Source organism: Parasteatoda tepidariorum, chromosome 4 (assembly GCF_982258835.1).
Source record: "Parasteatoda tepidariorum strain Cologne lab strain chromosome 4, Ptep-v5.0, whole genome shotgun sequence".
Classification (NCBI taxonomy): domain Eukaryota; kingdom Metazoa; phylum Arthropoda; class Arachnida; order Araneae; family Theridiidae; genus Parasteatoda; species Parasteatoda tepidariorum.
In genome coordinates this window covers 1,087,687-1,104,999 of record NC_141758.1, presented here as the reverse complement: position 1 = coordinate 1,104,999, position 17,313 = coordinate 1,087,687, and the positions used below count along the sequence as shown (strand labels likewise).

The window sequence follows — 17,313 nt, the reverse complement described above, 5'->3', positions numbered from 1 at the left end:
CTCAACTTCTATACTTTGCCATTTAAAATAGTATTCTTTAAAATGATGTAAAAAATTTTATACCTAACAATTCAAAAGTTTTTCAACTATTATTAAAGAAAGTAATAAAAATTATAAATATTTACTAAAAGTTATATTTTGCATGGAATTGTCTTTGAATAAATGAATTTTATAACTGTGCTCAAAAAGGTTCTCGTGATATCGTGAAATTTGCAGAAAGTAAAATTAACATTACGGTGTTAGATCTCTCTCCTGACCAAACTATTGGGAGTCAGAAATCCGAATCCGTAGGGAAAAAATAGGAACGTTTATTCAGAGAAGTCCTTTCTGTGCCTGATTTCGCAACTTAAAATACCGTCTGGTCTGCACTAATTAATAAGCATATTCTAAATCATCCCTTCGAACCTTTAAGTTTGAGTCTTAGAACGTGAAGATCCGATCATCAGATCAAAAGTTATTCGAGGTGGTATGCTTCTTTTTTTTTTGCTACAATGAGTAATGTGCAAAAAGAAAAGAAAAAAACAATTTAAACCCTAAATGTTTCAGGAATTCTCGTTTCAGGATTCAATCTTAATGGTTCATGAGGGTGCTTTTAAATATGCTACTTAATTAGAGAAGACGATATTTTAAATTACAAAATCAGACACAAAAACATACTTTCTCTGAATTAACTATTTTACGATAGATTCGGATTTCTGACTCCCAAAATCCAAAAGTTATATCATGCAAAAAAAATAGCTTTTGGTAAATATTTTTATTATCATTTAAATTAATAGCAGTGGGAAAAGTTTAAAATGTAAGGTGTTTAATTTTTTACATCACTTTAAAGAAGGCAGTTTCACACAGTAAAATACAAATTCGAACGAAATCAAATCGTCAAAACAATACGTTGACAAAGGGTTTGAGAGCTTTCTATAGCATAATTCTTTGTCATAACCAAACACTTATGATCTTTATGAACAATAATTTTTTTTTCTTTTTGCAGAGTAAGAATCAGAAAACTTGTTTAATCTTTTACTTAAGAATGACAAAAACAAGAGGTTTTGTAAATCATTTATTAAGGTTTTAAATATATACAAATAATTTAATTCAATAAATGTACATCAAAATGCTATTTTAATTGTAGAGTTTAATCATCAAAATATTTATAGATGTAAATGAGCAAAATCATTTGTTCTTATCACAAAATCTTCTTTCAAGCACAAATATGAATTTTTCTTCCCTTTTCAACAAATTAATTTATGGCAACTTAAAATTACTTTTATTTCCGTTAAATATAAAGAAATCCTTTACTAATAGAGTTTCAAATTAAATATAAAAAAAATCCCTTACATTATATGTGTGCAATTGAATCACTATTAATAACATAAATTAATAAAAAGCATTTCACTACAAAAAAAAGTAACAAATTACAATAATTTTTCTGAAGTCATGCAACAACAAGGTTAAAATATACAGACAACATGCAAAATCTTACATACAGTCTGTATTGCCTTAAAAACGAGAATTTGATTATTTCAGCACCAATTTAGTTGAAAGCAGTTGAATTGTCAAAATCATAGGTTATATCATTGTCGATATAAACGTCATAATTTACAAATTAAGTTTTTTCCAGTTAAAAATTTATTGCAAAAAAACTTAACAATGTAGAGGAACATTTGTCATTAAAAGAATACGGCATAATGATACATTGTGTTGATGATGGTCGTAATGCGTTTCACAAGTTCCTTGAATGGGGGCCTTCTTCTAGGGTTGTCATGCCAACATTCAAGCATCAGGTCATACCTGAAATTCCAATATCACAACTAATCATTAAAAATTAGGGAAGAAAAATAAATAATATGTCACAAAATTTTAAAAAATTTAACTACAGTGATCCCTCGTTTTTTGCGGCCAATGGGGACCAGAACCTTCCGCGAAAGCTGAAAAATCGCGAAGTAGGATTTTCCCCAAGGAATTTTCGTGTATGTGGTTATACGAATGTTTTAAATATGTAAACAGTATTTATAATTTACACATTTAAGACAAAAATTACAATAGTATACGTATTTACTTAAACGTGTCAGTGCTAATTAATAAGGTTGATTACAAAACCTTATACAGTAATAAACATTAATCATTGCTTTCTGAGAGAGGCCAAGAGTCTTGTGTTGGTGGCAGAGGAGAGGTTCTCACTTGACTCGAAGCTTTAGGCTCACTCAAAGACTCTTCTGCTGAAGGAGCTGACGGTAGAGCCGGGAGCTTTACCTTGGAGAGAAACATGGAGCTGGGTAGTTGTTGTCTTTGTTTTTTTCTTTACCTTCAAAATTCCCCTGTACAAGGACATAACCCCATCAACGCGATTGCTGAACTCGATAGCTCGAACCATATTGTCGTCGATGTCTTGTGCAAAGTGTTTCATCGCTCTTGCCATGTTGCAGATTCTCCAGGGTAAGGCCACGCTTTTCAGTTTCTCCTTCGTCTTCCTCTTCGTTTTCTTCCTTACTTGCAGACTTTGTCATCTCAAAGAGGTCTTCATCGGTCAGTGGGTCGGAGTAGCAATCTATAAGGACGCTGATGTCTTCTTTTGTCATGTCAACAAATCCTTCATTCCTTATGATGTGAGCCAGTCTCACCGCCATCTCCACCGCTTTATTGAAGGTTATTGAAGCAGTTTTGCGGATGTTTGCTTCCTCTTTCTTGATGTACTGCACTGTAGATTCATTTACCCCATAATGGCGTGCCACAGATGCATAACTTCTACCCTCTTTGATCATATCTAAAAGTATCCACTCGTACTCTTATTGGCAGATGTCGCACAGGAAAAAAAATCATGCGCCTTTATGAGAGACCATAATATGAGAGCTCTGAGTCAACTCATCTCTTTGTTTGACATGCAGGGATCTTTCTCTCTTGCGGATCAACGTGAAACAACGCTTCTTTCCGCAATGTGGCTGCCGACATGGTAGTATTTTTTCATTTTTATTTTTTGATGAATATTTTGGAAAAATCCGCGAAGCACTGAAGTTGCAAAACATGAAGCGCGAAGTGGCGAGGGAATACTGCATATTCATATTTAAGTAGAAATTTTTTTTTAGAATTTCAGAGTTAACTCGTCCAAGGTTTTTTTCTTTAATAAAAAAATTCTAACTAAATTATTTCTATTTTATTTATACCATTAGACAAGTTGGAGATTCTTTTTTTAAATTTCACTTTTTTATTTATAGTTACATTTTGTACAAATCCAGCTTTTGTAAAGGGATTTCTCCTTTTGACTTCAGTGATTTATTTCTCTGCTATTTGTTCACTCACATCTTTTATCTAGAATCTTTTAATCTTTTTTTTTTCTAGATCAACATTTCTTTTTTATATGCTTTCCTCTTCTGGAACTCAAATTGTATTTAGTATTTTTTCATTCATACGTCTGATAGACAACATATATATATCAGTTTTTTTCTCATTTTATGTGTTATGGGAGCTACTGCAACTTGGTTTTAACAATGATACTTAAAAACGTCCACTATGTTTAATCTAGCATCCATTTCCTTTTGCTGTTGTAAAGAATGATATAAAATGAAAAATTTAAGTATCAACTGTCCCATAAAAGGCTACTCTTTAAAAAGAGTATTTCAGTTTTGCATCCGTATCAGTCGACTAAACTGAACTCGATCGACTTCTCAATCGAACTCGGAAACTCTCGAAAAAAGACATCCATTTCAATGACTGTTGGGTAACTTTATCGATTCTTCGGGAGTCATTTTTTAAAATCTGGATTTAAGTAATGGAGGAAGAGCAAATTGTAATATACCCCTTATATTAAAGACATCTAAAAGAGGCTATATAATGTTACTACACTTCAAAGCAATTCCAAAAATAACCTCTCTTTTTCGAATAGTTTGTAGTTCTTTATTAAAAATCATATCTTTTAGAGAAATTAAAACTTACTTCCAAAAGGGTAAACTATCTCTTGTTCCTTGTAGCTTTAATATCAAGATTTTTTTTTCTTTGGTAGAATGAATGGAGAAAACAGTCTGGAAGTACCTACCAACCCTTACTTTTTAAAATGTAGATGACTTTACATGTTTTCAAGTTTTAATCCTAATTCAAACACTATAGTGTTTTAATAAGTAGAATAGGGTGTTTAATACATTTCAAATGAATTCGTAAAAAATCCCTTTTGCTGTAGTATCAGGTGTATATTTTAAATTATATTATGACCTACAACGTCGGTTAGGCTGAAACACAACAAAAAATCAAGATGTTTTTATCTGAGCAAGTCAGAAGAGCATATCCTTAAACAGGCACATGCATGCCTTACCGTGAACGATTGAAATTGAGAGAATGTGGGCTTTCGCTGGTGAATGTCGACGATCACGTAGTCGCTTCGGTGAATGTCCGAAATGTTTGTTGTATGCGATTTGATGTTCATTTATTCGATATTTTATTATCTGCGGAGGCCAGATTAGGAGAACTATCAGTGTCTCAAGTACCGGTTAAATGCATACCGGACAGTGGCACTTAAAAAACATTGATGTAGGGCATACCGGGCAGTGGCACTTAACTAGACCTAGTATATATTTCGGACATTTACCGAAGCAACTGTGTGATTGTCAGCATTCATCGGTGGAAGTCAACAACCACCGAATTTGGTCATTCACAACAACATGGATATAAGTTGTTTTAAAAAGGTACAAAACTTTAATGTCTATTTTTAAAATGCAGAAGATTTGAATCTCAGAGCAGAAGATAAATCCAGAAAGTTTTTGCAAAATAAATGCAGAAAAGTTGGCAGCTATGTAAATATACTAACTGGTTTTTATAAGGGTTCCTTTTCTATAGTGTATGATTAGCTACAACTGGTTCTTGCATCTATCTAGACAGGCTCTAATCAGCCTCTAATTGTGCCATCTATAGTATTAATTTTTAACAAAACTATATTTTCTTGATAAAATTTGGAAAAAACATTTATTTTTTTAATAATAGTGAAAATAAAGAGACTTTTTAGAATCTCATAGTAATAAAAAGGATTTTTAGGGAAGAACTTAAAAAAATAGAGACCAAGGAAAATAGGGAACTACTGGTAGTCCTGTAAATATCATACATGGAAACTATTTGGTAAACCTCAGAAATTTCTACAATTTTAAAACAAAGGAAAATATATTTTGAATAAGTATATTATGCTAAAAACTATTATTATAATCTTTGCCTTTTTGTTTTGTTTGTTATATTTTGGAACTTCATAATTTTGATCTAGAAGAATAAGACATTGGTTTGAATGGCCGAGCTTCGGATGTTATTTCCAATTTTTTGCATAAAAGTGCTGTTTTTGTGAAAATTCTCAGAATTTCTGAAAGCATCTTTGTGTTTTTGTAAAAATTACAAAAACAAGTGGTCTGCCGAGACTCTTTGTAAAGTTTCCTAATTTTGTTAAATATTATTTAGTTAGAAAAAAATTTTTATCACTTAATTGTTTGGCAATATTACTTCTTTAAGTTTCCAAGTAAATGATATATTGAATAACACACTAACATCACTGATAGGGAAAAATTTTGATATTTAAACAATATTAAACAAACAAAAAAAATTTAAACTCAAACAATATTACAGTACAATGTACAATAAGAACAAATCATTAAACATTTTTGTTAGTGTTAACTGACACTCTTTGAATGCAAAATATCTTACCATTCATGTCTGCAATTTGGCCATTCTAATCTGTAACCATTCTTTAAAAACTCCAATACATTTGATAGTCCTGGGTAGGGTTCTTTACCAAAACGGAAGACTTCCCACATAAATACACCAAAAGACCACCTGATATAAAAAATATCTTACATTAGACTATAACATAATAAAGTTATTCTTAATTTTTCAAAAATAATAATAAATGATTTAGTGTCAATTTCTATCAAGAACAAATTCGAACCTTTTGGAGTTATAAGGGTCAAAATATTTTATTCAGGATTTATACTCAAAGAAGAAAAAATGCAGTTGACCCTTGTGGTTTAGGTGAAAATGGACACTAGATCGTAAGTGCACAAAAATACTGCAAATATTAAGTTGTAGCTGAAAAAATACCTGACACATCTTAAGAAAGCAATACCTTAACAAGAACACAATAATTAGTAAAAACGCAACTTTTTTTATCAATACATAAACCCTTTAAATTAATAGGAGAAAAATTCATTAAAAGTAATATACTGGTTAAGAGCTGCTATTTTTGATAAACAACACGCATCAAGATAACGAACCACATGTTTTAAACCAAAAAAGATCAACAAAAAGAGTAAGCACAATTTTCTAACAAGAAAAATAATGATAAATACATTTAATATATCGTTTAAAAAAACAAAGAAGACCGTAATTTACGACAATTTATGGGGCTATATCACAAGAAATTGTTTTATGGTAACATCAATTAAAAAATTGCTTTAAACTGTTTTTTTGAAACTTTTCGAAATCAAATGACTAAATTCCTGTCGCTATATAACGGTTTAATGTGGATGTTCTAATGGACAGAAAAGTAACATAATGTCTATGCAACAGAACTTCATGTATCTTTAATAAAGGTCGTACTAAAGAATGTAGACTGCATCATAACAAGAATTAAACTTTATACAAGAATTTAACAAGATTAACAGGAAAGAAACACTAATACACCTATTAGACATTAAAAGCATTTTTTAAGAAAAAGGAAATATAGAATGAAATTAAGTCATTTATTAAAAAAGATATACACCAAGAAGAACATTCACACAACAGGATTTCCACTCAATTTTAAGAATATATTTCCAAGAATGTTAAAAAAATCTCATTTTTGCTAAACATTTTTTCTATTCACTGAGCAACAAAACTTAGTTTTTTATCTAAAACATCTATTGAATATTATATTTTGTAAGAAACATAATTTCCCAAAGTGAAGGTTTACTAATATGTTTAAAACACAAAAATATATGAAGAAAACAATATTTTGCACAAAAGCGGGGAAAAACTCACTCTGTAATATAGTTATTATTAACAGTATATTAACTAAAGCATAATTTCATTAATACAGGGTGCGTAGCCAAATCTTTGAATCAAAAATAAGCACTTTTTAAAAACTTTTCAAGCACTCAAAAAATTCATATTAAATCAATGATATTATTGAAAAACAAAAACTTCTTATAAACAGTTTTAGCGTTAAAAAAATAACAAAAAGAAACGGGCGTAAATCGAAACAATCAGTACTTTCCCACATCACCGAGTGAATTCAACTTGACCCTGAACTCAGAACAAAAGTACCCTTACCCCCTACGTCAAAAAAAGTCTTAGAAGTAAAATAAAATAAACAAGAACAAAATTAAAATAAATTAAAAAGAAAAACATTTCATAAAGATCTGATATTCTCTATCCGAATTGGAGCACTCGGGTTTCGGTTTCAAGTGTGCGCGCATGCGCAAGTCATAATGTGGGTACGACATGAAGTCCGTGAGAATGATTACGCAGCAAACTCCCAATTTTTCGTGAAATGCATGGGATCCACCAGATATCACTGAAGGGAGAAAAAAAATTATTCGAAAAAAAAAGCACTTTTTAAAAACGCCAGCTGAAAAAAGCACATTTAAAAGCTTTTAAAAACGAAATCCCCAAAAAAGCACCTTTAAGTACTTTTTACAAACGCTACGCACCCTGTTAATAGTTTATCAAGAGAGAAAAATAAATTTAAGGAAACAAAATTTTTACAAAAAATATTATTTTTAAAGTAAATTATTAGTAGTTTATTGCTGCAAATATTTAAGAAATTTTTTCAATGAAATACAAGAAGTGTTAGTTTCCAGGATTGTTCAAGGTTTTTCCCAGGCAATAACTGGTAACTCTTAAACTTTCGAAGAAGTGGAATTTAAACACTAAATGGAATAAAATAACGCTAAAATCATTGCAAAGGATCCTAAATCAAAAAATTAATATTTTAATTATGCTAATTATCGCATTTGTATGATGAATAAATTAAGGAAGTTCATAATGGGATATTTAAAAATAAATTAAAGAAATTTTATAGTTTAATTAAAGAATAAAATTTTGCTGTCTTCAAATGCATGATATGACGACCCTAAAAGCATCATTATGATGACACTATTCTGTGGGATAAACACTTTATGTTTCAACTCTATTCGTATTTTAAAATTTAGAGAGTTCAGTTTAACTTAAAGCAGTGGTCGGAAGTAGCGCACTACAAGTAATGTGGTTTGGTACTTTTTTTTTTAAAAAAAAGTAGTGTACAGAGGAGTAGTGCGATATAAAAATAAAAAACAGTCATTTGTAGCGATTCCTGGCAACCTTATTCTAACATTAGTTTAGAATTGTAACACAGCTCTAACGAAAGTCATTTTTCGAATTTGATGAGTAAAAATCATAACGGGTCTGTCAATGGATACAATGAAAATTACCTTATGGCTGGAACTGAGTGACTTACAGCGGTGGAGATGTTTTCGGTTCATAGGTTCTTTAAAATCACAACGTCAACAATCAGATATATATGCGCAAGCGATACAAGTGTTCTCCGGGGTGTATAGTAAAATCTTTCAACAAAAAATAAGCACTTTTTAAGCACTCAAAAAATATTTTTAAGCACTGTATACATTAACAAAATGCAAAATAATTTTCAAAGACTTCAGATGATCATGAGAAAATAACTAGCTTCTGATAAGATTATATTAACCGTTATAAAATGTTCGAGAGATATTTCGGTTCGATATCAGGTGGAAAATTAAGTCTGAAATTGAGAATATCTTGCAAAATGCAGAGTTGCACATGAGCAGGCAATAATCTCAGCAGGCAATCTCTCGAACCCAGCTCAGTAGACGCACATACGGACTCGCAAGTATTTCATCAAACATGTAAAATGTCTGGCGCTTTCATACGCTATGGACCAACGGTACGCCGAAATTAATTGCGAAACCGTTGAATAGAACAATGTGGAAAGCATTCTTTTGCATAATATGTGGCGAAAATCGACATGGAACGAAAAAAATTTCCTTTTTCGAAACGGAAAATTAAGCACTTTTTAAAAACGCTACGCACCATGTTCTCCCAGGCAGTCGTGACTTGTCAATGTCTCTAAATCTGCCAGTATGTCTCTAAATCTGTCTCACTCCAGTTCTTATTCGTAGCGAAGAAAAGGTATTCATTTTCATTATGTATTTTAAATATAGTTTTATGAAGTGGTAGGACAGTCCAGAGCAATTTGATTGAATCAACTGAGTGCAAGGAATTCAGTCTGCTCGTTACAGTATATGCTACAATGGTTGGGAATCCACTGAATGATAGCGCGGTGTTTCCTTGTGAACTAATTGCTTGGATCAATCCCAAGTTATTTTAAATTGTGTTATTACAAGCACATTTTATGTTAAAGCAGGACATTTCGTTCCTGATATTTTGGGATTGCCATTTTAGTCCGGTTAATGTTCCTTTCATTCATCATTTCTGTTTTAGATATTGAAATTTAAACTATTTTATGAAGTATGCAAAACATTTCAATGCAATTGTAATGATTCTAATTTCTATTTCATTAATTATTGGCTGCTAACATATAACCTCTTTTCATTTTCTTCAAGGTAGGAATTAATTGAATTCCAGATTGCAATGCTTGGAGGCATATAAATCATTATTATTTTTTTGTCAGTTGATCCAACTTAATCATAATATTTTACATGTTGTGGACAACCTATTATAAATATTCTTAAAAATTGAGATATTTAATTCTACACTGAATAATTTTTGAATGCTAAGTAACCATTCAAAGCTCAGTCAATGGAAATAATAAATAAATAACTTACTATATTTAGGACCATTGAATTGGGGGAAAAAACTAAGAAGTGGGATGGAAAATCAAAATAGACAAATTATTACAGCGACTGAATCAGGAAGGAATGGCAATGGGACCAAAACGCTACTTAGATATGTGTTTTAATACATTACAAAAGTATGTTTAACTTACTGTATAGAAAATAATTTATCAAATAATAATTAATATATTTTTAATAATTAATATAAGTAGTTCTTTAATATAAAAATTATTAATATGATTAATAATTTCAATTAAAAAATAATTCAATAAATATAGAAATAATCTAGGAAATGAAACCTGGACAACTGCACGGTATGAAGATAGATTTGAACCCTTGAAAGAAGAATTCAAACAAATTTAAAAATAGAGAAGCTACATAAATCAGTTGTAGAGCCACTTCATAAGAAGGATAGATGTATGAAAAGGGTCTCTATAAGAAGAAATGATCTAAAAAATGATGAAATTGAGGGAAATGATGAAAGAAAAGTCATTTACAAAAAGAAACCTGAGAATTGTTAAGATAAGAACCTGTAGATTGTTTACGAGAGGCCAGTTCCTTCTTGGGTTGCAGTGTAAATAAGTAAAAATTAAAACAAAAATAAAACTGCATAACTCAATATTCTTTTTTGTCAAAAAGAATATTTACTTTAAGAAATAAGATCAAGTTAGAAAAGCTAAAATAAACAGAATGATTAATAACTGCAATTTTATTATGTGCTTTTATGATAGCATACAGGTGGAGAGACCTACACGTCAGAGTGACTGCTGAACTTTTGTTTCTCAATGGCTTCTGGTGCCATCCACTTGACAGGCAGCTTCTTCCGGGAGTCGATGCTGCTCAGGTAGTACCCCGTCTCATAGGCATCTCTGGAGAGGCCGAAATCAGCAATCTTTATACGATCCTTGTCTACCATCAGGATATTTCTTGCTGCCAAGTCCCTGTGGATCAGTTTCAGATTGGCAATATATTCCTAGAACGAAATTAAACTTTTTAAAGCAATGATTTGTTTCTATATAATGCATATTTTTTTAAATAAATAGACAAGCTTCAAAAAAAATGAACAGCCACAACATCCAATAGAGAAATAAGGTTATTACATAGATTAAAAAAGATATTTCTTTTATCCAGTAAACTGAAAACTGCTTCATAACAGCTCTAAATATTCAATGTTCATCCCAATAACAGTAACCAAGTACAGTTCTTAAGGTAACACTACTGTTTGGAAATTGCTCCCTCTTTTACAAAATAATCTATAAATAAAAAAGCACCTTCATGTAATTTACTTAATGAAACTTAAAATACTGTCCTCATGGTTGTGGTGCTGTGCGACTATATAAGAATGAATATATATATATATATACAGTGAAACCTTCTGTTATGGACACTACTGCATAACGGACGCCTCTCATTACGGACATATTTTTAATTCCCCGGGAATCTTCTATGAATAAACAATTACGTACATTCTCCGTAAAGAGGACACTCCCGTAACCGGACGTGGACAGTCATTTTGGTCCTGAAACTTTATTTTCTATCTCTTCAACCCGGACACTACTTTTTCTAAATTTGAAAACAGAACTATTTTTGCTTTAAATTGCAAGCTAAAAAAAAATTCAACTTTTCACAATTTTCAAAGCATGTAAATTTTTTGCCTTATCCATAACTAAAAATATTGTTAAGCTATTTCACTACTGAAGAATCCATCTTTCTCCTGTCACCTTGCATTATCTATCTAAAGAACGGAGAGAAATAGTACTGCTCTCCTAAAATAATTCGGATATCGGAATCTTTTGATCTTTTCATCTGAAACCACATACGTGATGAGACCCCTCAAGTTGAGATGACATTTTAAATGCTCTAAGTGCTTCTTCCCCATTGAAAATTTCTTTAATTTTCTTATCAATTTGAAGACTGTACTTAACACAACTGGGGTAAAAAGAGAACAGAAGTATAATCTTTGAGGTGTTCATATAAATGAAACATCTATTCAGACACTTGATAGCTGATGAATTGTGAATAATCAACTCAATAGGTCCTCATGACTTACAGGTATGCATTGCTTTTCTTTTTCTGTGCATCATGGAAGGTTTACTTTCAAGAAGGTATTAACCATGTTTCCCATCAAATAATAAGTAGGTGTCAGGGGATGTAAACGTAATAATTAAAACCAACTGAGGACTGAAAGCTACTATTCGGTATCATATGTCTTATTTGAGTATCTACGCTAATAGGAAAATTATATTCATTTACAGCTACATCTAGAATGATGTACAGTAGAGAACCGATTATCTGTAACGATCGGGACCATCGCGATTCCGGATAACTGATTTTTCTGGTTTTCTGAATCGCTACAAAATGCCGTTTTTTTAATGTTTATAAAACGAAACTAAAAAATTCTTTTGAAATAGTTTTAGAAATAATAAAAAATTATAAATAATAATACACTTAAGTTTAAATAAGGAAAGAAATTATGAAATAAAAATTATATACAGGCTTATTATGTTATTATTAACATTAATAACATATATAAGCTATTTGTGCTCATGTGAGATTCGTCTACGAACGGCTTTTGATCCGTCCTCTAAATCAGTTCTTTCGTCAACTTGATATGCCGTACGCTCTAAATAACAAAATGGGCTCAAAATCTCGCAGGGAAAAAAAAAATTTTTAATGGAAGAAAATTAATTTCCGATTCTGAATTTCATTCCGGTTATCTGGTTTTCCGGTTTTCTGATTTCCGGATAAGAGATTCTGCACTGTATTTATATCAAACCTTTTTATATATTCTTTTTTATCTTTCTTAAAGTTTACATATATATCCTTGTAGATAGTTATTGTAGATTATTTAATTATTTCTGCATGTTTGAAAATATTCTAAAAACAATTTACGGTGTTAAACTTTGTTATTAGGGTACCCATCCCGTAAACAGACAACTCTCATAAACGGGCAATTTTTTCGGTCCCAAGAATGTCCGCTTATTGGAGGTTTTAGCTTAATGTCCGTTTAACGGAGGGATATATATATATATAACGTTGTTTCCGAGTGGATGGATTAAAACAGGTCTTAGGCAGAGAAGGAGGGTACAAAATTTATTAATTGATTATTAGACAGAGAGCAGTAGTGTACACGAAAAGTTGTGTTTCTTCATTATATGTTAGGGAAAATCTTGCAAAGTAAATCTGTAATATGTTTCAATTTAGGGAAAGAGGGAAATCTTAGTAATTGTATTTGGTTTATCAAATAGGTCGAGCGATTCCCACAAAGAACAAAGGGAAAAATATCTTGCTTTTAATTATATGCATACTTGAGCTACAGGTTCAGACCCGAACACGAAGTCCAATCTTGTCTTCTATGCAGCAGACATGAAATAATAATTAATCCAAAATATTACATTTTAATGTAATTAAAATTAAATAATTAAAAGTTACATAAAATAAAAAAGCATATCTCGCCGACGATTGCGAGTGAGAAAAGTGTGTTTAACAGATGGACAGCATCGCATGAACAAACTTTTGCGTGAATGTTTATATCTTAACAAAACTACAGTTCACTTCAGTTCAAAGTTCGGTTAGTAGAAGTTGAAGTATCATAGTCTCATTTCACAACTGCGTCAGGGGGCAGTTGTTGTTTGGGAGTTTGACTCAGTAGTGAGGATACCGCAGAGCCAAAAATAGATTTAAGAACAGAATGCGAATTTAAAAGTGTGAGAATGTGTTTCGATTAGGTAAATAAAATAAAATAAAAGGATATTCAGAAAAGAACTAACATAAAAAGATCAATTGAAGCTTATTATGTTGCATCCCCCTTCGCCGAAGATTTTTTAATTACAATCCAAAATTTTAAAAATTATCTATTTGCAAAATCTTTACTCTAATAGAAGCACAATTAAAATTAAAAGAATCATATTTACAGTTTTAAAAAGAGATAAAGTAATATGACTTATACAGGGGTGATTGTGAACCCAAGTCAAAATTCCGGAAAATTTCTTGAGTTTAAAAAATAAATAAATAAATAAATAAAAAATAATAAATTTTAAATTGAAAAATTAGAAAAACATTTAAACAAGGTTTTTTTCTCTTTTTTCTCAATATTTCTTAGTTTACTTAAAATATATATTTAAAATTTTACACATACCTATACCATTTATACATACCTATGATGACCTGGAGAAGTAATTAAAATTTACAAATATGTCTTTCTTTCTTGAGTTTATGATTATAACAACTATTTACTGATAAAAAATTAATATTAATCATGAATATAAGTTTATAAAGTATCTCTCTGGCTCTCCCTTACAAACAAATAAAATAAACTGTGTTTTTAAGTTCCACCTTTGAAAATTTGATTTCCGGAAACTTCTGTGATCAATGAATTTTTGAAACGTCTGGACCTTCAATTTCCGGAAACTTCCGGATCACTGTTAGCAAAAATTCCGGAAATCCGGATTTTTTCCGGAGCACAATCAGCCCTGCTTATAAAAAAATACACATTTGTACACATGTTAAAAATAATAACATAAATTGTTCAAGGAATAAAAAAATTGTAGTAGCGCTACCAGCAAACTTAAAAGCTTGATTTTCATTTTTAATAGTTTTTGTGACTTCAGTTTTTTCAGTTCCAAGTCTTTTGTTTGAAAATCACAACAAAGTTTTTTCACCATAGTATACCTCATAATCACACACTTTAAATAAATCCTTCAATCAAGGTAAAAAACATTTATAAAAATTTTTTCAAAATGTGTAAGTTAAAATGTAAAACATAAAATACAAAAAACAGTTTTACAGGAAATATTTCTATCTGAAATTATCTTCAGTGCTGTTTACTTTGTTTGAAAACAAAATAAAATAAAAAATGACATAGCGGTTGATACTCTGATGTCAAAGTACAAAGTAATATTTAAAGTACTATTTGTGTTGACTTTAAATAGTTTTATTAGTCACAATCAAGTATTTGTCATTTTTAATGTTTTTATTTCTATTTTGAAAATATTTTGAGTGTATCCGGATACTATACATTGTAAGTTTGTGTTTGGTCACTTTATCTCTATGTTGGAATTGACTTTCAGCAATAAGAAACTTTGCTTGTTTACGGAAATGTCTGAGCGATGAACTAAATTACCAACGTTGGACTCAAGCATTAATGTCTGGTTGTTTTTCAATTCAAGTTCTAAAAACATGTATTTTATTCATTTTTCCAAATTATTTGTATTAGTTTCAACATATCTTGGTTTATTTTATAATTTCTACTACACCGCAATTGCATTCAAAATAAAAATATTTTAATGGCATTTTTATCTTAACCCTAAACACTACAGTAAAACAAAAATATAAATTCTACTAATCAATAAATCAGAGAAACTATAACACATAAAACAATAAATATGAAAATAATTTCTTCAAACATTTTTTGTGTCAATCAATTGATTGTTTAATCACTGCACTGAAAAAAAATTCAAGAAAAACAATTTTAAACAGTAAATACAATCAATGTATAAAAATTAATTGTTTCAATGGAAACATCAAATATTAGGGGGGAAAAAATTTGAAATCATAATCTATGATTTTTGTTTATTTACAAGAGTGCTTTTTTTTTTATTAATCAATAAAAATTAAAGAAATTGTTTTATGAGAATTGTAAAAAAAAATTACCACAGAGAATATGTGAAAAAGTTCGAATTAGTCCAAGAAGATATTTTCAAAACTGCAACATCATAGATAAAGTTCGTTGAAATTCCATGAACAAAATTCCAAAAGCAAAGAAGAGAGTTGCTAGGGAAAAAATTTGTTTCTTCGTTAAGATGATTCATAAATTAACACCGAGAGTGAAGGAGAAATTGAAGCTTATTTTTCTTTGAGTTCTGAGTAGGAGGGAGGGAATGTAGAACATCTAAGTAGACCATCGTAAACCATTCCGGGATGTGAAAACAATTCATTGACGATAAAATCCAGAGTAGCACTGGGAGAGGCAAAACTAAGCTTTGTGTAAGCCACTTGTCAGGTGCAATAATGCATTTATAAAAAGGATGGGATTTCAAATCGTAAATTTTTTAAATTCTATCAGAAGTCCAATGCAGTTTTTCTTTTCATTCCAAGGGGGTGAAATATATTGAAACTCAGCTCCCTAGTAGTATTCATCGCCTTCAGAACGTAGACATAACATGCAGCATAGACAAATGGAAATCGAGGATCGTTAAGTTCCACTGGGCGTAGGTATCATTTACATAAACAAAAAGTTTGATGATTGAAACATTTATTTTGTGTTGAAGATACTCGATGAATTATGAATCGCCATGAGTTGCAGAAGAATTTGACTTGATAAATTTTCAACTGTCCATATGAATGAGATATTCCATATTTTTGATGTACCCTCTTCCGATTGATTTAATTTCAAAATTTCAGATGATTACTTTAATGAGATATTACATATCTTTGATGTACCGTACCCCCTTCCCGACCGTTTAATCCTGGCGACTTATAACGTCGTTGCCGAGTGGAAGGATTAAAGCAGGTCTTAGGCAGGGAAGGAGGGTACAAAATTTATTTATTAATTATTAGACAGAGAGCAGTAGTGTACATGAAAAGTTGTGTTTCTTCATTATATGTTAGGGAAAATCTTGCAAAGTAAATCCGTAATATGTTTCAATTTAGGGAAAGGAGGAAATCTTAGTAATTGTAATTGATTTATCAAATAGGTTGAGGGATTCCCACGGAGAGCAAAAGGAAAAATATCTTGCTTTCAATTATAGGCATACTTGAGTCAAAAATAGATTTAAGGACAGGATGTGAATTTAAAGGTGTGAGAAAGTGTTTCGATTAGACATAAACATAAAAAGATCAATTGAAGCTTTTTATGTTACATATACATACATATATATATCCAAAAATTTGACAAAAAAAAGTGGGATTTTTAAACTTGTAAGCCATGTGATTATAATTCCCGATTACTAATTTTAAAATTGTATGAATATGAATCACATGCATGATTTTAAATTGAGAGAATATGAATCCCAATATGAGGCTTTTAAATCACGTGAATATGAAACTACATCAAATTTAAAAAATGCGAAAATACAAACCATGATGCATAATTTTTAGATCATGTAAATATGAATCACGATGTATAATTTTTAAATCACACGAATACGAATTCCAATATCTAATTTTTAAAGCATGTATAAATACGAAAATCGATGTTTGATATTACAACTGCAAAAATGAATCAAGATATTGGATTTTAACAGTAGAAAGACTGAAAGTTAGTATATATCTATAATGCCCAAAAGCAGTCAAAATGACTGGATTGTAAAAGAATAAATGATGTGTAAAGAAATTTGCTTAAAATTAATTTTTAATATTTTGTATATTATTAACAGTTGTATAACAAGTTATTAGTAAATATTAACAATAAAAAAATTATATGTTGTACAAAATTCTAAGAAATTGCGTCTTTTTATACATCATTGTTTTTCTAATTGAATATAAAAGCAGTCAAAATGACTTCCTTAGG

General features: G+C 30.3%; 1 protein-coding gene across 4 annotated transcripts in view; it reads right to left on the bottom strand.

The window, feature by feature from the left end:
• Window positions 1-1,039: 1,039 nt before the first annotated feature.
• LOC107437039 (fibroblast growth factor receptor 1-A) overlaps window positions 1,040-17,313 on the bottom strand; it is a 61,214-nt gene continuing 44,940 nt past the window's right edge. For all 4 annotated transcript variants that reach the window (XM_016048906.5, XM_043042780.3, XM_087160503.1 and 1 more), the window contains 3 exons: window positions 10,556-10,776; window positions 5,665-5,793; window positions 1,040-1,785 (listed from right to left, as the gene is read on the bottom strand). In XM_016048906.5, coding sequence (XP_015904392.3) covers window positions 1,665-1,785; window positions 5,665-5,793; window positions 10,556-10,776 — 471 coding nt within the window. In that variant the 3' untranslated portion in view covers window positions 1,040-1,664. The remainder of the gene's footprint in view (window positions 1,786-5,664; window positions 5,794-10,555; window positions 10,777-17,313) is intronic.